The sequence below is a fragment of the Ziziphus jujuba genome, chromosome 9 (assembly GCF_031755915.1).
Source record: "Ziziphus jujuba cultivar Dongzao chromosome 9, ASM3175591v1".
In the NCBI taxonomy this organism is placed as follows: domain Eukaryota; kingdom Viridiplantae; phylum Streptophyta; class Magnoliopsida; order Rosales; family Rhamnaceae; genus Ziziphus; species Ziziphus jujuba.
The window spans coordinates 4,734,316-4,761,839 of NC_083387.1; the positions used below are offsets into that span (position 1 = coordinate 4,734,316).

The following is a 27,524-nucleotide window of genomic DNA, read 5'->3' on the forward strand; positions in this document are numbered from 1 at the left end:
ATATTATATTAAAGTTAGGAGAAATGACAACTGTTTATGATATTATTTAATTAATGAATTTATATGATATTCTTTCCAAATTAACCCCCAAAAAATTATTTAAAAGCCATGAATGAGCATTCTAGCTTTTCATGGGAGAGGCTTTTCCTTTCAATCTATACATATTTATATACCAAACTCAGTGTGGACTGTTTGTTTTTTTTCTTTTCGTGGGCCAAATAAAATCAAGCTGTAGAGAATCCAATGATGATTATAAATTTAAATTCTTTTGGGGTCCATTGATATTACTTATGTACGATTCATGATTACATTAATTGAATTAAACTTTACAAGCCAAGTCACGTACTAATCAACGGCTTAAGAAACAAATATAGCAACCAAATGTAAAATCAAATTAGTTTTTATTACCCAAATATATATATATATATATATATATCAAATTAGTTCTACTTTTGAAAATGAAATCCAACTTTTTTCTCTATGCGTACAAATCGTATCTAGTAACAAAAAATAAATTAAAATAATTATATTGACATTTTCACTAGAAAACAAAATGTCCACAAAACATAACTATGTGCACTTATAATGCTGTTATGTTCTTTTATCATCAAGAATTGAAATCCTTTGAGACCAAAAAATAAAGTAAAATAATTCTAATGGTTGATAGCAGGGCAAGTCCAAAACCCAAGAAGTTATCTTTATAAAAAAAAGTTACTTTTAAACTTTTGGAGAATATAATGCAATTAATATTTTGAAATTCATATTATATTTTAATAAATAAATAAATAAAAAGGAGGTCATTGACCACATCGGCAATATCATGTAATCCTAAATGATACTGCTATCTGGAAAAGTCAAAGAGGGATGGCTTTTTTAAGAAATATAAGCTTTGCACTGAAAAAAAGTGGTTCCTACCCACCAAAGGATTGGAAGGTACAAATTGTTTTCTAACCACAAGTAATTTTGGTAAGATTAGGTGATTAATCCAATTTGTGCACTTGGAAAGATAAGGTGGGCTTAGTGGCGCTTGTCATTCATTAGCTTACTCAAAGTTGATAAACCACTATAATCTAATGCACAATACTATTTGCTTTTATAATATTTCTCTTTTGGCAAAAAAAGCAGTGATCAATTTTCCCTCCTTTATTTTTTCATAATGTGACAATATTTACTCAATAAAACCATGGAATTTTAACAGCACTAAGCTGGGAAAACATTGGAATTAGATTATTGAAAGAAGAAAGGACCATTTTTATACCTAGAAATGATATACAGCATGTAAGTCTATCACCTAATTGAAGTGTAAAAGTCCAATGATGAATCATAAGCACTCTGAAGCAAAATGCAACCAACCGTGAGGTTAAAGAAAAAGAGAAATGAAGGAAATACAGAGGCTACCAAATTACATGTTAGCCAACAACTTTTGCTTCAGATTCACCTTTTTCTCTAACAGTTTTTCCATTTCACTGCTTATACAATTCCAAAAGATAAATGGATAGGTTTCTCCAAAAGGTTTTTACTTTTACTTTGTGTTTGGGTTTCAAAAAAGATTCAAGGTAATACACACAAAATTAATGTCCTCTACTAAATGAACCATTTTCACAGAGACACGGAGTTAGATAAATAGGACTTCAAAGTGTATGTTTAATTGACATGTCATAAAAATAGTTATTTGTTCCCATTTATTTGAGAGCATATATAAGAAAAGTACTTTAAGGTTGGAACCTATAGCGAGCCAATGGTGGTATTCTCTGATGAGTATCAACTATATAAGTAGCAAGAAAATCTTCGTATGTGAAAGCCCTATAGAGTGTATGACCAAATTCCTTGACAAGCACTTTTGCAGGTCAATATGGCAATCATTGCAAGGATGGATTGAAGCTGGTAACCGTCTTTCTTGCAGACCTTTTGTTTGTCACGACTCTATGATCTGCACTTCTTAGCTTGCCATTGCTGATAACCTGCAGTTGTAATCACAAATTCATTTTTTGATGGGAAAAATTCATGGAAACAGAATCAGTTCAAATTTGGAAGCTAAAGTTAGTATAAAAGTTAGACAAATGTTTCTTGCACAAGCGCTGCTAAGTACATAATTAAGATCTTATTAAGTGAGGTTAAAGACATGGTAATTGCAAAATCTTATATAATGTGGGATTCAGCAACAGTTAAAATGTAAAGCATGGTGCATCAACTTGTGGACAATGAATTAAACCACTGCTTTTGAAACAATAAAACAAAAGCATTGATTTTGAAGAAAATTTGTTCATGATACATTAGTTTACAAGCTAGACATAAGCAGGTTGACTTCTATCAGAAATGGGGCTCTGCAGAAATCAAGGCACTCCATGGAGGTTTGTAGAAGAGCAAACAAACAAAATCGAAAGGAAGCACGAGGAAATAAATATGGGGAAAGGGAAACTTAAAACAGGAGGAGAATATTGGATGTGTATACCTGTAACATGTGACCAATGTTGACCACAAATGAATGAGGAGGCTCAATAGCAAACCATTTCTCATCCTTAAAGACTAGAAGCCCATGAACTTCCCCTTGCAGGAGAAGAGTTATTAAGTTAACATCACTATGTTTAGGCAACCCCAAGGTTAAGCTTTGGATCAGAGCATGGTGGATAATTATTTATAGCCATTACTTTAACTTCCCTTAGTTTATCCCCAAAGTATCCACCTTCAAGGCTTTCAAGTCCTAATCCTTCACAAATTAGATCCAAAAGATACAATCCCAGCTTCCTCACCTCTGCTGAATAACTCCCAATCACATCTGTGAAATAACTAGATGAAAAAGAATGTAAAATATGAGGATGACAGGGATGGCTTAGATTGCCTCTCCAGTTATGTACCTGGTCATTCATATGGTCAATGCTTGTGTGTCATCTACAACTTTGCTTTGGGTCCTCATAGTAGAATCTTGCTTTGTCTTTAAGGCAATTCAAAAAGCTCCTTGGCCACTTGTAATACATTGTCCAGTAGCTTCTCTGGAACCACATGATTGATCAACTGCAATGCATTTTTGTAAATCATTGAATCCTAAGCTCAGAAACAAAGCGAAATATAAGAGCTAACCATCAAGTAAAAGAACTAATGCTCAATCAAACCTGGAAGAATCCAAATTTTTGGCTAGCCTCTATGATTTGTTGAACAAGTTTAATAAGATCATGATCAAGTTCTTTTAGACCAATCACTGGCATTGTCTTGCAGAGAAGGACTTTGTCATTCCCTGGTATACTTTGTGGTGGTAATATATAAGATTCTGGTACAAATTTCAAATCACGCCTCTAAGAGATGAGCTTCTCCATTTTCCTACACTTTTTTTTTTTTTTTAAATTTTTTTTCAGATAAGTGCACTTTGATTTAGTGAGAAAGTCAACGGATTTCCACTAGCTAATTCTCTATGAGTTCGAAGGGAAATACCCAAAAAAAAAAAAAATAATAATAATAATAAAATAAAACAGAAAACAAAAAGGCAAATATTCTTTTGTCATTCTGCAGGCTGATTTTCTGTATGGTTGGTTGACATATAAACAAAAACACAAATTATATTTATAAAAACTCAATAAGAAGTAAATGTAATATCTGGTTCAATCTTGCTAACCAAGAACCAAAAAAATAAAAAAAATAATAAAAAAATAATAATAATAATAATTTCAGGGATTGATGAACTATTTAGAAAGATAATAATTTCAGGGATTGATGAACTATTTAGAAAGAATATATATATATATATATATATATTTTTTTTGGTGGGTGCCTCCTTCTTAACATATATAAAAAGATGGTCGAGCCAAAATTATTTGTATTATTTTTTTAATTCATTGTCTACGTAGGATTTTAAAATTCACATATTTATTGAAAAATGATATTGTATCATCTCGTGGAGATAAGTACAGACAAGAACAAAGCTCAACTGTTCACCATAGATGAAAAAGGCAAAGCTCAGCTACGTGGGGAATCAGCAAGGAATCAGCAGCAAAATGGCAACACCGAAAAGACTAGAAAGAAACGGGCTAAATAACAATTGGAATAGAGAGAAAATGAGCCCAAACGAAGCAGAGCCCACTACTTTCCTTTACCATGGCCCAAAGTAAAACTCGGTATTAGGCCCACTCTCCTACTTACAGATTGATGAGAAGGCCTTTAGACATGGCTATTGGAGAGTGGGCAGTGTCCCCCTAGTAGCTTCATTCTTTGCTAATTTAAGCTCTTGTTTACATGAGTTTTATCTGACACTCAGATAGTATTGAAATGTGATAATATATATATATATATATATATATTTTTTTTTTTTTCTTGTTGAAAAAAAGATCGGCCTCTTGTTCAGACTGAACTACTAGATTAATATATCTCTAACCTGTTTTGTAACCCTGTGGTGTACAGCTTATGTAGCGATATTAGATACAGCCATTATAGCTCTCTCATTCACAACGTTTTAGGTTATGTGAAGTATACCATGAGGAACCAATAAGGCTTTATCACATATGAAATCCACACTGAGAATTTCGTGCCACAGATGTTGTTTCAAACGTATTATACAAATAAAATGGTTATGTTTTTTTCCTACTAAATTTGAATGAAGAATTAATTCATCCAAGTTTTCCTATAATGAAGTAGAATGCTTGATCATCCCAAATGATACTATAATCCCGTGCAAGAAAACAGAGTTAAACCCAGCCTTGAGGCCACCTATTTTTAGGATCCAATCTTGGAAACCATGTCTTTGTCTTGGTACTTGTCTTGGAACCAAGTTCAAGCTTCTCCTTCTTTGGGGAAAGAAACTTCCATAAAAGTCCTCTGTTGCGGTTTGGCGTTGGAGGGCATTTATGTTTCTCAGCATGAGATTGAGCCACGTGGTAGTAGTTATAGTCATCCACATTGGTTGGAAATATCTCATCTTTTGTGCGAATAGAGTTGAGCCTTCGATATATCTGTTCAAGTGACTCTTCTGGTATGTTTCTAGCCAGCAATGGTGAAGCACCACCCCAGTTGTTTGTTCCCAACGATGGATGTTGAGGAGTTCTGAATTCCAATAACTCGCTTCGCCTCATTTCTTTATCTTTTATCTCGTTCCCTCTATGAATCTTTCTGCTTATTGTTTTTGGTATATCTGTTATTTCTTATGATGATCTATATATAAATATATAGGGAGAAAATCTCGAAGCCCCATCATATTCTTCTTCAGAATTTAGAACTTCCTAACATATTAATTTAATTTTTAGGTAGTTTTATAAATAGTTTTATCCGAGAGTGAGTAGATGCTAGTTTGTGTAATTAATACCCTTGCAAACTCCGTCTACAGCAAAAATAGCTAAGACAGTTTGTAGATTCAAATCAGAATCGATGGCTTGCCTTAGAGATATGAAAATCTTATACTAATTTTGTCCATTAACTAAAATCTTTTTAATCTGAAACGTGTAGCAGACAAAAGGGGTCGGTAACTTCAAGAGCTTGCTACTAAGTGCCAATATTTTCAGACAAAAGTTGTTCGGATGCCAACAAGAAGGAAGCTACAAAGTTATTTCCTAGTTGATTGGATTTTGTCCTGCCTGTTATATATTCTAATCTCAGACACAGTAGTAGAAGAACTACTGTAAAAAGGGTATAGAAATCAATAGAAGATTTCTCACCACTCAATCAAATATTCTCTGTTTGGTGCATGGAGGAGTTGTGGGATCCAGCATAGCATATGTAAATGCAAATCACTTTCCAAGAAATTTCACTTGCATGTGAATGAGAAAGAGAAGTATGTCAATATTCATAGTTAATCGGTTCCAAAGAGAGAGTTATAGTACGACCTCAACTAGTTCTGACAAACTTTATATGCCCTTCACAATTTGGTTCCACCAACCTGTGTCGTACTGTCGTTGATTAGAAATGGTAAAAACAAAACCATATCATTGTCCAAACATGAATATAATGGGAAGATTCAACAGAGCCGACTTTTAGTGGAAACCTTTGTTTGAATAACTTCTACCTCAGCCACTAGTGTCATATTAACAATTTTTCTATGTTGTACAAATTGGAAGTTCATGTGTGCAATTAGTGTAGCTAAACTGACATGTCTAAATCACACTAAAAAGAAAAAGGAATATAACCATAAAGGCACTTTTTGCCAAGAACATGATCCTCTCAATGGGGAGGCATAATCACAACCGAATCCTTTTATTTGCACTCCTAAGAATAGATGCATTTTGTGCGCCGATTATAAATTAACAAAAAGATAAGCAAAAAGGGCAGGACCATAGACTCAAAACTGAAATGCACTTGTACAATGCCCATACATAGCAGTCTACAGGAGATACAAGCCTCACTTTCTGATGATCCTGGTACAGATTAGTTATGCTCTTTTTTATGTCATCATAAAAGCCTCCTTCGATCACGGGATGAATCCTCATGTCTTCTTAACGTATCGTTATGTGGTAGGAGGCTTGGTGACGTTTCCTTTTGCCTATTTTCTCGAAAGGTAAAGGACAAAAATTCACAACCATGCATGCACGAAGTAGATGTTTAGCAAGTTCTCATGACTGCAGGTTTTGTTATTTTATTTTCATTTTTTGTTGTTTTTCCTTGCAGAAAAGTAAGGCCAAAGATGACATTCACATTGTTTTTGGAGATATTTTTGCTATCTCTCCTCGGGTAGGTTTTATATTCAAATATTACTCTTCAATATAAAAATGCAAAAAAAAAAATAAATATATATATATATATCTATATATGATTAAGAGCTATGTATTGGATAACTGAAAAAGGAACTCTTTTTTGTTCGTGCTAATTGAGGAGGAAATCAAGTAGTTACCTTTTCTCTGTTGATTGGAAAAACAGGTGTAGTTTAACCTTTAACATGTACTTTGCAAGCTTGAGATACACCTCTCCAACATTTGTCACATCAATGATCAGTACAGTGCCATCTTTGACTTTTACAATGGCCATCATACTTAGGTGAGAGTTTTAGTTTTCAGTAACCTTTGAAATACAAAACTATCTCGGTTTCGTTGAGCAATGAGATTCGACACCTGTCTTCATGTATTCAATGAAGGTTAGAGGCCTAAGACATCAGGAGTCCTCGTGGAATAACCAAAGTAATTGGGACCTTAATAACTTTGGCTGGGGTCTTGACCATGTTTTTGTACAGAGGAAGTGCAATAAAAAGCTTGTCAGCCGCTCTAATTCACACCAGAAATCCTACTGTCCATGAAAACTGGACAAAAGGGTCAATTCTTGTTGTTGCAAGTTGCTTCTCATGGTCCTGCTGGTATATAATGCAGGTATCTTAAGCTATAAACTAGCTAATATACAGTTAAGATAATTGAACAAAAAAGATTAAATGAGCAATATGATAATGAACACAGGATACTTGCAGGTTTTCACACTGAAGAAATATCCTGCCCAATTATCGCTAACCACATGGATGAATTGGATTGCAGCAGTGCAATCAGCTGCCTTCACAGTTATCTTACAACACAAACGGGAAGAGTGGATTATTACGTACCAGAACGACTTATGGTCCATCTTATATGCCGTAAGTAAATATTATGGAAATACTGAAGCACTGCAAGTATTAGTTTGTAAATCATGTCCTAAGCCATGTATGATAAAACAACAGGGAGTTGTATGCTCAGGTTTAACCATCTTCATTCAGCTATGGTGCACAAAACAGAAAGGGCCAGTTTTCGTGACCATCTTCAATCCCCTGTCTACATTGTTTGTGGTGATTTTGGCATACTTTTTTCTTGGTGAAATACTGCATGTTGGCAGGTAAAAAAAGTCTGTCAAACTTTCACAAGTAAAGCAACAAAAAACTCACCTAGATAAATTTTTCTAAGTTGATCATATGGCTCACTCAGAATACTAGGAGCAGTCATTATTATCATTGGCCTGTACTTGGTGTTGTGGGGCAAAAGTAAAGATGAAGGTCATGTCAAAGATCAAGAACACAAGGAAACCAAGATAGAAATGGAGTCTTCAGAAGAAAGGCCAGAGATCATTTGAAGAAGGTACTTTTAGAAGAGAAGATTGAACTGATGCTTCAAGAAAATGCATCTAATGTAGTACACCAACGAAAGAGACATGTCCTCCATGATGTAAAAATCTGAACATGTGGACGCTGGAATCAATTAGTTGACCACGTATTAAGCTCTTTGACAGTACCTAGAACTGAAATTTTGTTTATAATTTTAGTCCAAAAATTATCCAAAGGAATGGTACTTTATCCTTCATAGAATCTTAATTCATATTACAATTTCTTTTCTTTTTCTCTTCTTTCAACTAATCAATCCAGACCTTTGATACACCACGGGAATATGAACAAGAAACTAGACGTGCTTTTCAATTAATTACTAAGTAGCTACAAGCATCTTAGCTTGGATGCTCACATGAGAAAATGATTAAAATAAATTACTGCTTGAAGACTCATTGTCAGACATCCAAGTTCTGGTTACATATCTTAATAAAAACAAATAAAATAATAAAAAATAATAATAAAAAGAGATTTATCTTAATCCCCACCATTTGGTTAACATTCTTGAAAACTGCCTCAATCTGATTCAACAATCAACTTGCCATCTACATCATTAGTTAATCAATTAACAAAAATATTTACATGTTGCCTTAATTAAGAGGGAAGTTTATACAATGTCCTTCAATAGCGTTTTAATCTACATTGAGAAAATCTTGTATATATGGATTCACTTTGCTTCTTCAAGACGTGACCGCAATGACTCCGGGCTTGACGTTTTATTGATGCTGCAACAGAGGACAAAAAACGACATCAAACAATTAGATGAAGTTTCTGACATGCTACTTTTTTCTTGCAACTTAAATAGAGTATAGCCATATATATATATATGTGTGTGGGTGTGTGTGTGTGTGTGTGTGTGTGTGTGTTCGTTTTAACATAGACAAAAATGGATTGCCCAATAATTATATTAGTAATTAGTGAGGCTAACCGAATAAGCAAATCTCCCCCTGACGCCAACTTTTCTGAAATCCAGTCCGGAACCAGTTCTAGCAACAAGCAAAGCTGCTCCTCAACCTCTCCTATTAACACGGATTAAAATGTATCAGCTCAGATAAGCTTTCATAAAATAGGAATTACTAATGCTTGTATAATGGCTTACTTCTGTCCACAATATCAGAATGGCTTGAGATTATCTTGTGTAAAAGCTCTTCCTTCGTGATAACAGAACGACTTATTGACTGAAACAAGAAATGAATCATATTGAAGAGCTTAGGCAGGCAGGCAATCATCTTTTGCCGCCTCTTGGCTTGTGAGATGGCTGGATTTTGCTCCTCCATTGCTTTCCTCTCTTTATTTCTAATCTGTAAAGAGAAAACATCATATCTGCGATAACATCTAACAATCAAGTCTCAAATTTTCGTTTCATATGTTATAAATAAGATGACATGCATATGTTAATACTAAAGGATGTCTTCCTGCCATATGAAAGCTTAATTTTCTAATGATCTTATGTGACCATTTTGAACAAAATGCCCTCTTACAATGATATAGTTATCTCAAACCAAGAGAAGAGAAGAAGTCTCTAGCCCTCTTTAAGCTGCATTTACTTCACAAATTGTGTAAAGGAATGGCATAGCAATAAGGGAGGAGTTGGCTATAACTAAATGTCTTAGCTGACATGTTAAACATCCTATCCTACCTTGAATTTTCAATAGAAGAGATGATCAATAAGGATGAAAAAGAAAAGGAAAAGATATTGGACATACCGACTGTAAAAGATCCTCAGGAAGAATATCAAGAATGTCACTGTTGACTGATTCACCATCTATGTCAGGGGTCTCATTATCCAATAATTCATCATCTATGTCAGGGACCTCATCCTTCGTTTTTTTATTCTTCACAGGAGTGTCAAATTTCAATGATCTGGAGCGGGGTGGACGCCTTACCAATTTGTTTGGTGAACAAGTAGAATCATCAACTGGGCTCATATAACATCTCTTTGGTGGCTGCAATGCAGGTGTGGCAGTCATGAGCCTGGCTGGAGTCGAGAGCTTTGCAGGAGTTGAATGGATGCTAGCATTCTTTACAGGAGAACCATCTTCCTTATTGACGCAGGATATTTCTTTGCTTGGAGTTGCATTTACCGAGTCACAAAGATGAGCAGAGCAAGGTTCCTCACTGAAGGAAATTGAGTTGAGTCTTGTCTCTGGAACTGAATGAACTGCATGTTGGAGAATCTCAGACAATTTTTCATCGGAGTTTGCTACTTCATTTCTCACTTTATGCGAAAAACGCCTTCGAAAAGATTGAGACAAATGAGATGCTACAGCTGGTTGTTGGGTTTTAGATGCTTCAGATGATGTCTCCATGGGCAATAAAGGGTTAGGCACTATATTTATGTTTGAATGCATATTTTCCTTTAATTGATTAGGTGGCACTGGCTGTATTTCCTCAGGAAATCCATCACTCCCAAGGGAGGTTGCAGAATCTTCTGGTTGGTCAGCCGTATGTGCATATGATATAGCCTCAGGAAGAGAAAGTGGTGACGAATTTTTAATTGTCTTTGAACTTATATCTTGCTTTGTACAATTGAATGGCTCTGGCAGTATTTCTTTTGGAACTTCATCACCCTAAAAGCAGATGAAGCAAATATCAGACAACATGTTACATATGACTGCTTCTCAGCTATACATGAATAATATTATTAAAAAACAAATGGAAAGTGGTACAAATGGACAAAATATTTATGTTTAAAATCCTAGCCTTCACATAAAAATACCATTTGTACTTAGCATCTTACTAAAATAATGTAGGGAAATGTTAAAAAAAAAAAAAAAAAAAAAAAAAAAACACAAAGCAAGTGCCTTGGTTCTTGCATTGCATTACATCAATTAGCATCGCACTTTTATTTCCAAATCATGGTTTCTTCTAAATACTAAGATTGGTTACAGCATAATGCATTGCTTGAACCCTAGAAAAGATTACTCATATTTGGGATCTAACACGAAGAATTCACATAAATTCCTCCAAGCATAGAACTTCAAGGGATATGAATTAAAAGGGAACAAAAGCCTCTGAATCCTGAATAAAGAGTCGAACAACTTTACGCAAATAAACTAATTATGTTTAAGCAGAATGCCCAATATGACATACTGAAAAGTGAGTGCATTATACCTCAGGATGAGATTTTGAAAAATCTACAAGCCGTGACCGAAAAACCTTTCTTAGATTCGTATTTCCAGCTTCAGATTTCAACTTCCCAGCATTTTCCAATGCGTCAACATTGATGGTGACATGGAGATTCGGCTTCATACAACTGGTCCTCTCATCCAACAGCAGTACTCTCTTTATCTCAATTACCTCAGGCAAAATAAACTTCAACTGAGCCAAATGACCATATGTAAACCTCCTAAAACCATTGCAACCAAAATTATATATATTACCCCAAAGAAAACCCCAAAAAAAAAAAAAAAAAAGAACTTTCTCAGAATATTTGCAACAATCAAGAAATCTATCAAGGTACCTGTCGGTTAAACACTCGATTTTGGGGCAAATGTTCGTAAAAGTTGGCATCAATCCCTTCAGCCGCAACAATCTAATCGAACTATCCAAGCAATTGAAAAATTCACACAGACTCTCAAACCTGCCCAACAAAAAATAAAAAAAATAAGACAAAAAAAAGCCCAAATTAATCAAATCGACCTTATAAACTAAATCCATAAATATATACAACCAAAATTTTACGAAACCTTACTTTTCCGGCAGCCTAGCAGCGGCACCGACGTCGTTCTTCGATTTAGTGGCAGGGGCTTCATCATCGTCGAGCCAGGACGCGATCTTCCGTCTAGCAGAAGCCACCTGGTCCGTCCGATCACCGGACTGTTTACGATTCGATTCCCGGAGGCTTTCTGCGGCCCTCCTCACTTCTTTAATGGAGAGGGCCACATTACGGTTTCGGGACCGGCGAGAGAGCTGCGGCGGCTTCTCTGGGGTTTTGGAGCTCAGTGGGCTGTGATCTATGGCTTTGGAATTGGAGGTTGGTTTCAGGGCTTTCTTCGATCTGAAGGGTATGGATGAAGAAGCTTCAGGGGAGCTCATTGCTGATGAAAATGTGAGGATCTTTGAGGCCGACTTGGTTCTTAAGGACTGGAGTTGACAGAGAAAGGATTGCAGATTCGATATAATATATATAGTAGGGTTTTGGTGGCGGGAAAGATGAGCTTGTGCTTGCCTGGTCGCCTGCCACGTCGCACTCCCGCCAAAAAGAGCCGTTGCTTCCCGCATTTTCGTCCGTGCCTGTTTGGAAGATGAGCTGGTGGAAATCCTAGTCCGACGCACGGATATCCCCGTTCGGCGTAGGGCCGTCTTCTCGTTTTCTCCTATTAAAATTATGAATTATTTAGTTCTTCATATCGGAACTCGTTTTATATTTTATTGTATTTTTTTTTTTTTAAATCCGTAATTTTAATAACGATGTTTCATAAACATCATTATAACAATAAAATATTTATATACATTAAGTAAATTATTTTTATTGGAATTTTAATATCAATTTGGTATACCTTATAAGTAGAACTTTTCTTTGTAAAACCTTTCATTATTTTTTTTTTTAAATAGAACTTTTAATAGAAAAACCTAATGTTTGTTTGAATGTAAATAAAGACATGTATTAAATGTTTTTTAAGTTTCTACATAAACTAAAATAAAAAATAAAATAAAAAACTTTCTTTAGTAAATTGTAAAATTTAAATTTATCTAAAATAGTTTAAAAAAATATTTTTAATCAACAAATACTTATCAACCATTATCAATCACATTAACTTTTTGGAAAAAGAGCTTTTTTTAATCATCAAAAAATTCTTTTTGGGCCCAAAAAAAAAATAATAATACCAAATGAATGCATAATATTTTATTTTTTCTAACGACATAAATTTTTATAAATTTCTTTATTAAATGTCTATTTTAATGGAATTCTTTTTATTAGTATGTTGATTGTTGATTAATATAAATTAGTTAGCAATGATCACCCATGATGATTCTCAAATTCTTCATTCAATCAGGTCGGTGCTAAACCCCTTCCCTAAGCTATATATATATTCAATAAAACATAGAAAATTCACTATTTTTTATTTTTTATTTTTTTTAAATCAATGAATAATGCATTCTTAACATTTTTGCATTTTATCATTTATGTTCTCAAATAAGCATCAACATAATTTAAAATTTGTAAATAATGCATTACTAGTTCAAAACTTTTAAACCATAACTTTTTAGCTGCTTTGTAATTATTATAATTAATTTTCTATTCCAATTATACTCTTGAGAATCTCTTCACATACAGTACATATGTATTTTAATGGCTAAAAAGTTTGAAACTATTAATGCTAATTCCATAAATACAAAAATATTGGACACTATATGGGAAATATCGATGTCAAAAAACTCTTATTTATTTATATTTTTGATTGTATATAGAATAATGAAAAAAAGAAAAAGAAAAAAAAGCGTAAATGGATAAAAATCTTAATAGTGAAGGTTTGTAACCCACCAACATGGAAGTGGACCTTTTTGACTTTTGATAAATCCTAAACAAGGAAATGGACTTGAAAAGCCCAAATGAGACCCATTACCACTAGGAAACCTCATTGAACACGTTCTTTCGTAGCATAACAAATTAATAATAATAATAATAAAAACCCATAACCAAATAGAAATAGGTGTATATGTAGAGATAGAAGTGTTAAGCAAGTATGTGAATGTTTTGTGTTCAAAAACAACTATCTTTGCCATAAACGCAGAAGGGGAATTTACCCAACTCCACGTCTCCTCGTTAAAAATTATAATCTCAGAGGAGACAGATAGGAAAAATTAAACTCCTTGGCTTTGCTCGCTTGCTATAATTATTATAATCTACACAAACACACATACACAGAGAAAAATCACAGAGAAAATCGGAGACGACACCAAACTTGAAAAAGAAAAAAACAAAAAAAAAAAAAAAAAAAGGAAAAAGCCTCTCCTCCGTGTCGGTTTAAAAGTTTATTTTACAAAAAATTCCTTTTTCTTCCACGCAATCGAATACCCAGTAACCCAAACCCCTCTCCATCGTCTTTTCGTTTCCTCTGCCTTTTTCTATTTTATTTATAAAAAAAAAAAAAAAAAAAAACATTACATTACTCAGAAATTTAATTTAATATCCTTTTTCAACCTTCTCGTTGTTATTTCTTTTTGTTCCTTTGGTGTTTCTTCAACCCTTGTTTGTTGTTGCGCAGCATATACAATTTAGTGATTTCGACTAGTCTTTGTTGGCTGCTCCTCTTGACTCCTATTCTTTGCTGCAGGTAAATTTTATCTGTATCTTTCTCATGTTATTTTTTAAATTTTTTTTTTTCGTGGGGCTTTTATTTTTTTTAGCCAAAATCAGGGATTTGATTGTGGGTTTTGATTTTTACTTTATGAGAATGGAAAATGATGACTTTTTTTGGGGTGGGTTTTGTTCGATCGTTAGTTTGTTTTTGTCTTTACTTTTATATACATCTATATGCAGTTATGCAAAGGTTGTTTCTTCCTTAAAATTTTTTTGGTTAAGCTTTGGTTTTTACGTTCGTTATGAGCGCAATGGAACTGGGTTTTGAAGTCCTACTAAACAGCTCTATTTGTTAGACTATTATTTAGCTTGATGATTGACTGCGACTTCTTCAATTTACAAACTAGTTTCCAAACAACTAAATCATCTCTAACACATATCAAATGTCAGGGATTTCTTTGCAGAGTATATTAAAGGACGTCCAATTCATTGTCGTGGATTGACTTGATCATGATATTGGTTTATTCTTAGCAATGATTGCTGCAATTGATGACTAGGTATTATACTGTGATTGGGTGAGACAGATTTTTGGAGTTGAAATAATTGTTTGGCTGTGGATTATGTTTCATCCCTTTGCCACGACCTTTTCCGTTTTAGTTTATCTTGTTGATCTGTTCTTTTTAGGTGCTGATAGAACTTACGTAATTAAGCACATGTGCCTTGCCGTGCATTAGTGTTATTCATGACTGCCACTAATTGATTTCAATTGAAAAAATAGATTGGATGTCAATATTGACAGAATACACACTTATGGTATATGTTATACTAATATGCAGTTACACTAGGTCACGTCTTATTTTGAGGTTGTCTAAAATAAACGTGGCGGACTAGTTTTTTAGTATTAAGGTTAAGTTGCTGTAACCTAATTTCCAACGGTTTATTTGTTTGTTTTAGTGATTGTAAAAAATATATGTAAATAAGCTTTCTCTCTTTAAGATATCTAAAAGTTTACTCTTTGAACTAGTTTTTTTGTACCATTTCCTCTTTATTTTTCTTGCACTTGCTAAACTTTGTTTATGTTGATAAGAGGGACTTCTCTGATCTCTTTCATCCATCCAGAACCTTGGCTTGACAGTTTGTGTGGTTCAGGGAATGGACTGGATGTATTTGCCCACTGTCAATCTTTGTGAATGATGTTCAGTGGGTCAAACGCTGCAAATTCTCGCAACATATTTAAGTGGAAGTGGCATGGTGAATCTTCCTTGACTGCAGGATTGCTTAACGATGTACCTCCAGAGATTGAATTATCTGATTACAGAAGGGTACCAAGTCCTGGTAGTGAGAGCCCTTCAGGGCTTCTTAATGGTGAGAGTTTGAATGTGGAACCAATTGTGGATTTGGACCTATTCTTTGAAAGGCTCTACAGCTACTATTGTGAGAAAGGGCTCTGGTGTATCATTATAAAATGGATTGTTGAGCTTCTCAGCCTGGGTTTTACCATATGTTTCTCAGGATTTTTCTTATTATATGTTGATTGGAATGGTCTTCGTAATGCTAAGTGTGGGATGGATGCGGTTGAATCTGGAATTAAGCCCTGTGATCTTGCTAAAGAAGCTCTTCATCAGCACCCATTAACCCCTCTAACACTTTCAAAGGCTATTATTGTTGGATATTTGGGTATATTTTCCATTTATTGGCTCTTTTGTTTTTTGAGGTTTTTTGCTCAGCTAAGAGTAACTCTTGGAATCCGTCATTTCTATTATAATAGGTATGACTCAAAATTTGATATGCAGCAATATTTGGTAGTGATTATACTGAATGTATCATTTTTTTTTTTTAAGGACAATGACCAAGATTTTTTCTTGCAGTCTTGATGTTACAGATAATGAAATTCAAACCATACCATGGGCAACGATTCTTGAAAAGGTTGTCCAGCTACAAAGTTCGCGACAGCTCTGTGTGGTTAAGGATCTTTCTGCTCATGATGTGGTGATGCGATTGATGCGGAAGGAAAACTACTTGATCGGAATGCTTAACAAGGGAGTACTTGCATTTCCAATCTCAAAATGGGTCCCTGGTGCTGGTCCTACTGTCAAAGCTGGTTCAAAGGGGAAGCGCCATCGTTTGATACTGACTAAAACCCTTGAGTGGACCTTAAATTGGTGCATACTACAGAGCATGTTTGATAGGTATGTTAAACTTTGCCGTACATTTCTTGTCATGGATTTCTGTTCATATTTAAGATACATATTTTGATTGGTGTGTACAGTTGGACATATGTCAAGATGTAATATGTAAAATGTCCATTTCATATTTCTTAGACAATATGTAGAAGACGAGAAGTTATTTTTAAGTTTGGCAGTTCTTACAAGTTTGTTCTTTTAGAGGGATGGTTACTTCTTATCCTAGATGCTTTATTGAACTTTATACCTTGCCTTTTGTTTGAAGCCAAAAAATAATGTGCATGAAGATTTAGGACTTATTGCTCTTTTTTCTAAGAAAATGTTGTGAAATTTTTATTGTTATTTAGTTTTGTTTAATGCTTTTGCCTTCTAACCTAGTTGGTTCCTAGGAGTAAGAATTGGGTTAGGTTTGAAAAAATTTCTCTTTTGTTACACCCTGGGGAGCCTGACAGATATCTCAAACTTTGAATAAATTCTAGACTGTTTATGGAAGATTATCTACATTTGGATGGAATCACAATCTGCGATCTAAGCTGCAGATCCCTTCAATTGTGCCTAAATTTAATTGATTTAAGTGGCTGTACACAAAGTTTAGAGTCAGAGTGTTTCTTTTCTGAAAATTATGACTTAATTTGTTCGTATTTGGATTGAGCTATGTGGAAATTCTCTTTTTAAGAGGATGGCAAATTGTAAATTGATTTTGACTGCCTATGGGGCTTGTGATCATTTTCTTAATAGAATATACGTATTTTACAGGAACTTTTGTATCAGAATGGATTTCATATCAAATCCACGAACCTTAAAGAAAAGGCTGATGGTGGTTGGTCTTGCAATGCTTCTACTTTCACCGTTTATTGTAATTTTCATGCTGGTATATCTCTTCCTTAGGCATGCTGAACAATTTTATAATCATCCTGGTATGGCATCATCACGAAGATGGTCAAATTTGTCTAAATGGATTTTTAGGGAGTTCAACGAGGTAATAAAATTTTCTTTTTAAGTTTTACTTAGCTTGACCTGATTCTTTTCTGTTGTATGTTCTTAGCTTGACCTGATTCTTTTCTGTTATATGTATTTTTTGTATGCTTGATAATCTGTGCTATTGTGTGATAATTAGCATTTTCTTTAAAATACTAGAAGTACCATCTTAACTTGATGAATATTTCTTATTAATAATCCATGTCATATCTTGGGCATTGTAAAATGTTGGGTTTTTATTTTATTAAAAGTATGTTTGGATGTGTTTATCTTGTTAGAAGATGAGTTATTCTTGACATGTGATTCACCTCTTTTGATCTTGATTCTATTTCACAATAAGTTTCTCTCAATTTTTTTGGTTCATGGCGTTTTATATTTTCTGTTAACTGGGTGTAGTCATTTCTTTATCTGTTATGTTTATAAGTGCTGTTCTTTACAGGTTGACCATTTATTCAAGCATCGAATCAATAGCAGTGTGATACATGCTTCCGATTATTTGAAGCAGTTTCCTTCTCCTATTATTTCTATAATAACAAAGTTCATCTCTTTTGTTTGTGGTGGCTTTGCTGCTATTCTGATCATCATTGCATTTCTGGATGAGTCACTGCTGGAGGGCCATGTAATATACTTACTGCCTTAATGACATATTAGCTTATTTTGAGAATTTTCTTAGCCATCAATATTTTTTCAAAAATTTTTTAATGGCAGATGTTTGGTCGCAACTTGTTTTGGTATGGTGCTGTTTTTGGAGCTCTGACAGCTTTTAGCCGGGGTGCTAACACAGATGAGCTTCTGGTCCTTGACCCAGAGGGTGCCATGTCTATGGTGGTCCAACATACACATTATATGCCAAAGACATGGCGTCACAAAGAAAACACTGAGATGGTTCGTCTAGAGTTCGAGACCTTGTTTCAGGTGATCTTATTAATGTTGTTTTCTCAAATTTCCACTAAAAATTTCCTCAAACCTGTAAAACTTCAGAACTGCCAGACTGATGTGTAGTTACTTCGTCATTCTGGGATTGCTGCTTGGAATTTTGGTTTTATTTATTTATTTTATTAACTTTTTTGTGGCTCTGGGGGAGGATCTGCTACTTCACCCTAATTATAGTTCAGAGTTAATTAAGAGAAGGTTCATTGGTTGAGTTCTTTTTAGTTTTTGTTAAAGTGTTATAATGTGGAAATGTGCTTAGACGTAAATGCTTGTTTCTTGGGCATTTTATGGTTTTTGATTCTGGGGACCCAAGATTTGCTGTTAGAAGAGCTTTTATTTTATTTATTATTATTTGTTTTCATGCTACTTGTTTCTCATTTTGTTTTAAATGCAGTATACTGGAATGATGCTACTTGAGGAGATGGCCTCAATTTTTATGACTCCGTACTTACTTTTGTTTGTTGTCCCAAAGGTATGTCTCCTTCAGCATATTGTTTATGTGAAGTCAAAATTGCATTTTAAGTGCTAGTTTTTGGTGTACTAAGATGATGTGTTTGTGCAGCGGGTGGATGACATCTTGCAGTTTATTGCCGATTTTACAGTGAACGTGGAAGGTGTTGGTCATGTTTGCAGGTTGGTTATCTTTGTATTCTTCTTTACATTATGGCACCCGTGATCTGAAAGCTATCTGTGAACTTTTAAGGACTCTATTATTGAATATAGATGAACCTTAAGTGGCTTTATTCAGGACTTTGACTTGCCACCTTGTCTTTTTGACAGCTTTAGTGTCTTTGATTTTCAAAAACATGGCAACAGCAATTATGGATCACCTTACAATGCAACTCGCACTGAAAGGAGTTCTCAGGGGAAAATGGAGAAATCCTTCTTAAGGTATAGTTACAGCAGTATTATTCAATGGGTTTGCTTATTTTGCAGATCCATTACCATACTTCAGATCCGCTTCATTTGGGTACTTATCCGAAAAGAATTATTATTTGTCATGTTATCCATATGAAGGAGACAGTCTCATATTTGATACTTTTTTCTGTTTTCATTGCTTAAAAAAACATACTTTACCTGCGCACGACCACGCCATGTTATAATGCTTCTATTGATTCTCTTATGAGCCTTCTTATTTTGTTTGCAGCTTTCAAAGTAGTTATCCTTCATGGGAGCCAAATCCTCAGGGCAAGCGGTTCCTTCTGAATCTTAGAACTTTCAGGGAGCAGAAGATGCAGGGACAGCAAACCGGACTTGCATATTCTCCGGGAAGAATGTGGCGTGGGAGCCCAAGTTTGAGAGGTCATGCAGACAGAATGAGTATGTTGTCGAGAGAAATGCCACAACATTCTTCTGTGAGAGGACATCATTTGGATTCTATGTGGCTAATTGATGCAGAACAAAAGAATCATCCATACCTTCTTGATTGGTATTACACCTCTCACGCACATCATACAACTAATAACACGAGAGAAATTCCAGAAGAATCATTTCAGGTGGCTGTGCAACAACCTGGAGATTATTGGACGCCATCCAACTTGACACAAAATGATGCAAGATTTGAAGGTTACTGGGGTCACCTTAATGAGTATCGAGCAGAGTCTAATCTGGGGGCTTCTACATCTGCACCTTTCTTCCGGGAGAGCGTACTTCAACACCATGATTCTGGTAATCTAGTACACCCAACTAGAAGTCATTGGTGGGCTAGAAGCGGCCCAAACACTGCACAGCCACAGGCTAGTTTTCTTGAGCCTCCTGACTTTAATCGCCACGCTGCCGCAGATAATTATTACGAAAACTACTCAGATAGAAGCTTAGAGGAAGAGCAGCAGTTGGACTGGAGGAATTCTCGGAAGCTGTCTCAAACTACTTACTTCGATGACATCGAGTCTGGTGAATTTAATCTTCATTTTGATGATGTGTATAGCAGACCCCCAGAAACTAGCAAAATAAATCCAGAGCACCCAAGCTTTGAGTGAGCAATTTGTTTCCTCTTTAGTTTTTTCCAAGAGGTTGTTGCTTGTTTAGTAATATTGGGAAGCATATGGGTTTCCAATACTGGATTTTAAATGTTAATTCTATTCTTAAGGAAACTCTGTATTCTTTGTTGTACATAGATTCATTATGATGTTAACCATTCTCAACAGGATTTAGCTTTTCATGTGGAATTGAAAGGGTGACCTAGAAAAATACCATAGAGCAACCTCAAGCCTTGCCTGAAATGTACAAACTATCACACGTTATTAATCAATTTCAATTCCTGTTCCACTGCAAATATGCTTGTTCATGTCATTTTATATTTCTTCAAGTTCATAACTTTCAATATCTTTTATATTTTAAATATATAATATGTGGATAAATGGGTATTCTTAACCAACACAAAAAAAAAAAAAAAAGAAAGTAAATAATCATTGAAAACTTTTTTCCAATTGTGAAACAAATGATATTGCATTAAAAAAAAAAAAAAAATTGTGGAACATACGAGGAAGAAAGCTGTTTCCATTTCTTTGAAAATCATACGGTGTCGTTTACAGTGAGCCACGAAGGTTGTCTCTGTTCTTGCCTGTGTTCTCGGTTTCACCCATCACGTGTGAACCGATAACCGTATAAGGGTTTTGCAAAAGGGGTTTAACGAAAAAAAATCCCAGACCCCTATTCACAACGCTTCTCATATTGATCAATCACCATGAGAAAAGCTTCAATCTCACTTCTTCCCCACATCATTCGTCGCCATCCCAAACCCTTCTCTTCTCTTTTCTCTAGACATTATATTTCTGACCCTTTCTCCTCCTCCTCTTCTTCTTCCTCTTCCACCTCTTCGTTGGTCTCACCGACCCAAGTCAAGTCCTGCACCAAAAACCATGGCTTGCTCTTTAGAACCAGGCAATTTCAAGCAAACCCATCTCGGAATATGGACACCTTGGTTGATGAACCACCTCAGATGTCCTCGAGGCAGAGAAAAGCCAAGGAAAGGTTGGAGCTTGAGGAGGCGTTTGAGTCCGCAAAGACCACCGACGCGATGCTCAAGGCATTCAAGGATATGGAATCATCTTTTCAGGAGAGAGAGCTTGGGTTGGCTTCCTTGAAAGTTGGCCTCAAACTTGACCAAGAAGGTGAGGACCCTGAAAATATTCTTTCTTTTGCTAATAGAGCCTTGAACGCTTTGGATAAGGATGATAAGCCTTCTTTGATGGTTGCTATGGCTTTACAATTGTTGGGTTCTGCCAATTATAGCTTGAAAAGGTTTAGTGATAGTCTGGGATATCTTGGTAGGGCTAATAGGATATTGGGAAGGTTAGAGGAAGAGGGTTTTAATGTTGAGGACCTCAGGCCGGTGCTACATGCGGTCCAGCTTGAGTTGGCAAATGTTAAGATGGCTATGGGGAGGAGAGAGGAGGCACTTGCCAATCTTAGGAAGTGTTTGGAAATTAAGGAGATGACTTTGGAGGAAGATAGTAGGGAGCTGGGTAAAGCCAACCGGGATTTGGCAGAGGCATATGTCTCTGTTTTGAATTTTAAGGAAGCATTATCGTATTGTACAAAGGCGCTGGAGATACATAAGAAACGACTGGGGCAGAATTCAGTGGAAGTTGCTCATGATAGAAGGCTTCTTGGTGTAATTTATACTGGCTTAGAGGAGCATGAGAAGGCCTTAGAGCAAAATCAGCTGTCGCAGAAAGTTTTGAAAAACTGGGGTCTTAGTTCGGATTTGCTTCATGCTGAGATAGATGCTGCAAATATGCAAATTGCAATAGGAAAGTATGATGAGGCTATTAATACTTTGAAGGATGTCGTTAACCAAACAGATAAGGAGAGTGAAACTAGAGCACTGGTATTTATTTCGATGGGTAAAGCATTGTCTAGCCAGGATAAGTTTGCGGACTCAAAGAGATGTTTGGAGATTGCTTGTGGAATTCTTGACAAGAAAGAGAAAATCTCACCTTTAGAAGTAGCTGATGCTTATTCGGAAATATCAATGCAGTATGAGACTATGAATGAGTTTGAAACCGCAATTTCACTGTTAAAGAGAGCGTTATCTCTGCTTGAGAGGCTACCACAAGAACAGCATTCAGAGGGAAGTGTTTCTGCTAGAATAGGTTGGTTGCTTCTGCTGACAGGTAAGGTCCAACAGGCTGTTCCTTATTTGGAGAGTGCAGTTGAGAGGTTGAAAGAGAGCTTTGGTTCCAAACATTTTGGAGTAGGTTATATCTACAACAACTTGGGGGCAGCATATTTGGAACTAAACAGACCTCAGTCAGCTGCACAGATGTTTGCAATTGCAAAGGATATTATGGATGTCTCAGTTGGTCCACATCATGCTGATTCGATTGAGGCATGTCAGAACCTCGCAAAAGCATATGGTGCCATGGGAAGGTATGATGACTCTTTCGGGTTATTATTTCATTGCGAGTATATGCTATTCTCATTTATTCATTTTTGCTTGTGATTCACTGGTGAATGAGATTGTATATACTGGTGGTTTACTTAGATTGTGCAGTCTTGTACTCTTTCAACTGCTGGGGTCAAATCTTTACTAAGAAAACTTGTGTTTTGTAGCCATGCCCTGGCAATTGAATTCCAGCAACGAGTAGTTGAGGCATGGGAAAGCCATGGACCAAGTGGTCATGATGAACTGAGAGAAGCCCACCGACTTCTTGAACAATTAAAGAACAAAGCCCGTGGAGCATCTACAAACGAGCTTCCCATAAAGGCCTTGCCCTTGCCCAACTCTAGTGCATCTGCCAGAACCTCACTATCCGATGTTGCTGTTAACCAGAAGCGATTAAACACAATGTAGTGGAGATATCTGATCAAATTAAATTACCATACACCATAGCACATTCCGATGCGGTTATTTTAAGTGTCTTTCTCGAAGTGAGTTATGTTTTTTTGATATACGAGTTTGGTTAAGCAGCACAAGTTAATGAGGATTTATGTGTAATTGATAGCCCCATTATAATGGTTAAAGTTATTACTTTCTTTTTTCATAAAATGTTTATCTTCTTACATCGTAATAAATGTTTTCATGTTTTTATGTTTGGGTTAAATAGAAATTTTTTTTTTCCAGAAATCCAATTACATGACTTCGTGTTATACTACTTTTATGGTTAACCGTTTCAGTGGGAATGAATTTGCTCTAAAAAATGTGGCTTTTTATTCAAAGAATAAAAGAAAAAGGATGTGGCTTTAGCTTGTCAGTTTAGTGTATATTTGGTTGTAAAACAGTTGTTTTCAATTGAAGTAGAAATCATGTTATGCTATGATAGTAAGACTGTATGTCCACTTCCAATATCTTGATGATGTTCGTATTGACAAGACGTTTCAATCATGATGTTGGCTCTGCTTATGCATGCATTGGCTTTTTATATTTCCACTTTTTATGATTTTACCTTTAAAATTAAGGAACTTCATTCATTTTAGATTTTAATTAATAATAACATTGTTATTTTATAATTCATGAATGTTACGGTTAATAATAAAATGACGTGTAATAACTAAGTAGTGGTTTACATCTATGGCCATGTGTAATAAGAAGTGCTAAATTGGCGCATGTTAAAGGACGGTAAGCTCAATAAGTATCCATCTATGTCTCCTAGCAAATAAATATCCATTATCAAAGTGAGATTAACTGATTTATAAAGCATTCAAACTTACATAGATTATTATAAATGATATACGAAATCAATATCTATTTAATAAATAAGCATTCATCTACATCTTGCCTAAATGCCAAATGCGTGTAATCTTTTTATTATTATTTTTTATTATTTTGACGTATTTTCTTGATTTTTGCTCATATAAGAATACTAATGGGAAGCGTTATGATCTAATAATATAAAACATGTATATAAAATTTTTGATGATGCATTAGCCCATCTTGGTAAGACTAACTAAATAAATAGCCTTGGTATGTGAGATCCTGCCTAAATGGAGTGGTTTGTAGATGCACCTGGTAAAAAAACTGTTGTTTTTAAATGAAAAGTATAACATTTGGTTTATAGATGCACATAGTAAAAAACTATTGTTTTTAAATGAAAAGTAAAAAAATGATATGTTATCATTAGAAATCATAAATTCAGCACCAAAACTCAAAAGCAATAGCTATTCTGGCTACGCATTTTATGAAAGCTGTACATATGCAAGAAGATGAGGAAATTAAAAGTAAACCGTATGATCATACATGTAGAGAAGCACAACCGAACCGGTAATGACATCTCCATCAATAGTAACCCAAGCCATTTTTCTCAAACCCAAGCCTAAAATCGTCCCATCATTTCTACACTCCTCTAGTTCATGTTATGTAATTATTGCAGAATGAGTCAATAATTCCAGTCTCTCCACCCAAACACTAAGAATCAATCAAAAACAAAACCAAATAAGAAATTTGACGTAAAAATCTAAAATCTTTTATTACAGATCACACTCAGTAGGAAGAACTGCATTTTTGGATACCCTTCCCTGTCGAAATGGAAAGAATGATCTTCTCACTCTGCTATCAGATACTCCACTAGTGCTCACCTCACTATTAGGCTTACTTTGCTGATTAATGATTGCCTGAACAGTTAAGTAGAGCTGTCGATCAGCGGCTGAGTCCCATGAGAAAGATCTCCTGATGGGTTGAATAGAGAACTGATCATCCTTCTCTCTTACATCAATGCATTCATCTCCCATGATTGAACCATGGTGGCACTTTCTTAGTTTCGCTTTTCCAACCTTGTGCTCCACCTTTCTTGGTGACTGCAGGCCTTTAGTTTGTACCAAAACCTCTCCAGAATCATTTCTTTCTTGTTGCCTCTGTGGAAATAGGACGTGGTCTTCTTCTTCACCCAATTCAATCACTACAAAATCTTCATCACTACCCATGAGGCTATTGGAAAAAAGCTGATCATCAGAAGCTTGCGGTGAAGAGCTTGGTGCTATGATATGATCAATGGGACATCTGATTGTGCCTGAAATGCTTGTTCTGCAAAGAGGGCAATTGGCATTGCTTTGGAGCCATATATCAATACAATCCAAGTGAAATGCATGGCTGCAATTTGGAAGAACTCTTAATGTATCATGAACTTGAAACTCATTCAAACACACCACACACCCAAAAACACTTCTGTTTTCAACTTCTCCTCCTTTGAATTGAAAAGTAGGTATCCCACGGATGATCGATTCGTGTAGGCCGCGATTCCACATTGTAGGAGAGAAGACTATGAAGGAATCCTCGTTTTGTTGAGCTTGCAAGATTGAAAATCTTCTCAGAATGTTGAGTTGGTGCCAATTTGAGCAGCATTTGGTGACAAAGATGTAATAGCTCGCTAATAAGAAAGCTATAGCCATGATACTTAGCACAGCAATTGCTAGTATAGGAAAAGCAGAATCTGAAGTAGGATGAGGTAGTTGGTTTGCAAGGATTTTGATCGGTGGAAGAGGTTGGGGACCAAGATTGTAGAAATGCTTGTAGTTTGGTTCCATTGGAAACTGTTATGAACCTGATTGAAGTACAAAAGTCATCAAGTTACAGATGCACCAAATGTAAAAGCTTTTGATCCCCAATTCATGCGTTTGTTAAGATCTCAAGACAAAAAGACTCATGCAGGTAAACAAGACAAAATAATATATAGCTGTATATCCAAAGAAAATCTTATGGAAGAGAGTTGACAGAGACAGAAAGCCTACAGGAAAACCTTTTAAGTAAAATAAAAATTAGAGAGGCAATAAGACATTAACCAAAAACCCCATTTAATAAACGAGAAAAAGACTTAGGAGGAACAAAGACATGCTTGTCTTTTTGTATGCATACACACAGATAATAGAATGGGAGAGAAAAGGCCCAAGTTTTGGGAAGAAGCATTATAGCTCACAGAGAGAAATGAGATATCCCAAAAATCTTATAAAATGAAGCTCTCTTTTTATTATTGGTTTGTATCGAGTTGGGATATAGGTACTGTGGTTTTGTGGTCTCACCTTTGTGGGAGGGGAGGCATGTAGGTCCCCTGAACGTGTTTATGACACTAGGAAGATAAGGCAAATCATACTGCCTCATCCCCATCCTCATATACATAGAGGATTTTGATATTTACCAACAAAAAAAAAAAAAAGAAGAGGATTTTAATTGTTGGAAACATATTCTCATCTTCTTTAATGTGCCAAAAATCTTACATTGAGCACTTTCAAAGTGAAAACGTTTCCAATATATCAAAATTATATTTTAAGCAAAATATAAACTAATTATCAAATCCTGGGGGGCAGACCCACGACTTCTTAAAGTAAGTCCTTGTACTACTGCAGCTTATAAAATCATGAAGGCTTTTCAGGGCGTGTTGAGAAATTAGTACTACTGTTACTAGTGGCGGATTTCTTTGAGTACGATCAAAGACATGGGTGGCCCTGTATCAATCAAATCTCTTTGGATGTTTCATTATTATTATTATTTTTATACAGTAAAGCATGCATTTTGACTACAAAATACTTTCTGTCTCGAACAACTCCATCAATACAACGACAAGTCTTTCTTTCACAAATCATCATATCATTCCAAACAAAACAAAAAAAATATGATTATTAACATTGAGAATTATTAAGAAATTAACGAAACCCAGTCTTTAGAAAAGGAAATCCAGTTCTTGGGCTCAAGATGTTAGGCAGCGTAGGCCCAAACCTACAACTGAATAAGTCTTGTAGTTATAGTGGCCTTAGTTGGGCCACCGTGTACGAATAGAGTCCATTCATAGTTTATCAAAAGTAATGATCAAATTACAATTCTTTCGAAGGGACATCAAAATTATAAGTTATTTGATATTTTATATTAAAAAATAAACAAGATCAGGATTCAACTATCAGGTATGTTATGGTCATTAATTAATACTTGATTTTGGTTGTTAACAAATGAAATTGTAGTAATAATTTAAGTATATATTTGCTATCCTAGTTCCTAACCTAAATTATATATATTTGATTTCCAAAAAAATAAAGTGGGAAAATTAATTAAATTGATCAAATTGGCGCAATCACATCAGTTTCATTTTATTTGTATATATACGGTAAAAACTGTGAATTTTCATATAAGTAAAGGCAATATGACTAATTAATTGCATATATATATATATATATTCAAAATTATTTATTTAAAAAAAAAAAAGATAAGAGTCCAGAACTCATACGCATA

At 35.1% G+C, this 27,524-nt stretch overlaps 6 protein-coding genes across 6 annotated transcripts; 3 read left to right on the plus strand and 3 right to left on the minus strand.

Moving 5' to 3' along the window:
- Positions 1-1,859: 1,859 nt before the first annotated feature.
- Positions 1,860-5,057, minus strand: LOC107425832 (S-norcoclaurine synthase 1). Its single transcript, XM_016035880.3, has 5 exons — positions 4,742-5,057; positions 2,974-3,042; positions 2,684-2,776; positions 2,453-2,547; positions 1,860-1,961 (listed from the first exon to the last, which is right to left on the minus strand). Exons 1-5 carry the CDS (start codon positions 5,055-5,057, stop codon positions 1,860-1,862), a joined length of 675 nt encoding a protein of 224 aa, XP_015891366.3.
- Positions 5,058-6,281: 1,224 nt separating this feature from the next.
- On the plus strand, positions 6,282-8,278 carry LOC107425831 (WAT1-related protein At4g08300; the record flags this gene model as incomplete). Its single annotated transcript, XM_016035879.4, is given in 7 exon segments — positions 6,282-6,472; positions 6,583-6,645; positions 6,832-6,948; positions 7,046-7,274; positions 7,370-7,528; positions 7,613-7,764; positions 7,854-8,278. Coding segments are annotated over 7 exon segments (1,056 nt in total), but the record flags the coding sequence as incomplete, so codon positions are not given.
- Positions 8,279-8,382: 104 nt separating this feature from the next.
- Positions 8,383-12,351, minus strand: LOC107425830 (CDT1-like protein b). The gene is made up of 7 exons (XM_048461793.2): positions 11,721-12,351; positions 11,490-11,609; positions 11,141-11,375; positions 9,733-10,596; positions 9,126-9,327; positions 8,955-9,045; positions 8,383-8,751 (listed from the first exon to the last, which is right to left on the minus strand). Exons 1-7 carry the CDS (start codon positions 12,248-12,250, stop codon positions 8,694-8,696), a joined length of 2,100 nt encoding a protein of 699 aa, XP_048317750.2. The 5' UTR covers positions 12,251-12,351; the 3' UTR covers positions 8,383-8,693.
- A 1,357-nt stretch (positions 12,352-13,708) lies between these two features.
- On the plus strand, positions 13,709-20,479 carry LOC107425929 (autophagy-related protein 9). Its single transcript, XM_016035997.4, has 11 exons — positions 13,709-14,307; positions 14,724-14,830; positions 15,423-16,041; positions 16,142-16,462; positions 17,213-17,435; positions 17,874-18,053; positions 18,143-18,349; positions 18,762-18,839; positions 18,930-19,000; positions 19,148-19,258; positions 19,515-20,479. The coding sequence occupies exons 3-11, from the start codon at positions 15,464-15,466 to the stop codon at positions 20,344-20,346; spliced, it is 2,601 nt and encodes an 866-aa protein (XP_015891483.1). The 5' UTR covers positions 13,709-14,307; positions 14,724-14,830; positions 15,423-15,463; the 3' UTR covers positions 20,347-20,479.
- A 401-nt stretch (positions 20,480-20,880) lies between these two features.
- Positions 20,881-23,402, plus strand: LOC107425868 (protein KINESIN LIGHT CHAIN-RELATED 1). Its single transcript, XM_016035909.4, has 2 exons — positions 20,881-22,741; positions 22,925-23,402. Exons 1-2 carry the CDS (start codon positions 21,054-21,056, stop codon positions 23,163-23,165), a joined length of 1,929 nt encoding a protein of 642 aa, XP_015891395.2. The 5' UTR covers positions 20,881-21,053; the 3' UTR covers positions 23,166-23,402.
- Positions 23,403-24,450: 1,048 nt separating this feature from the next.
- LOC107425933 (RING-H2 finger protein ATL16) lies at positions 24,451-26,280 on the minus strand. The gene has a single exon (XM_016036004.4). The coding sequence runs from the start codon at positions 25,829-25,831 to the stop codon at positions 24,779-24,781; it is 1,053 nt and encodes a 350-aa protein (XP_015891490.3). The 5' UTR covers positions 25,832-26,280; the 3' UTR covers positions 24,451-24,778.
- Positions 26,281-27,524: the final 1,244 nt, after the last annotated feature.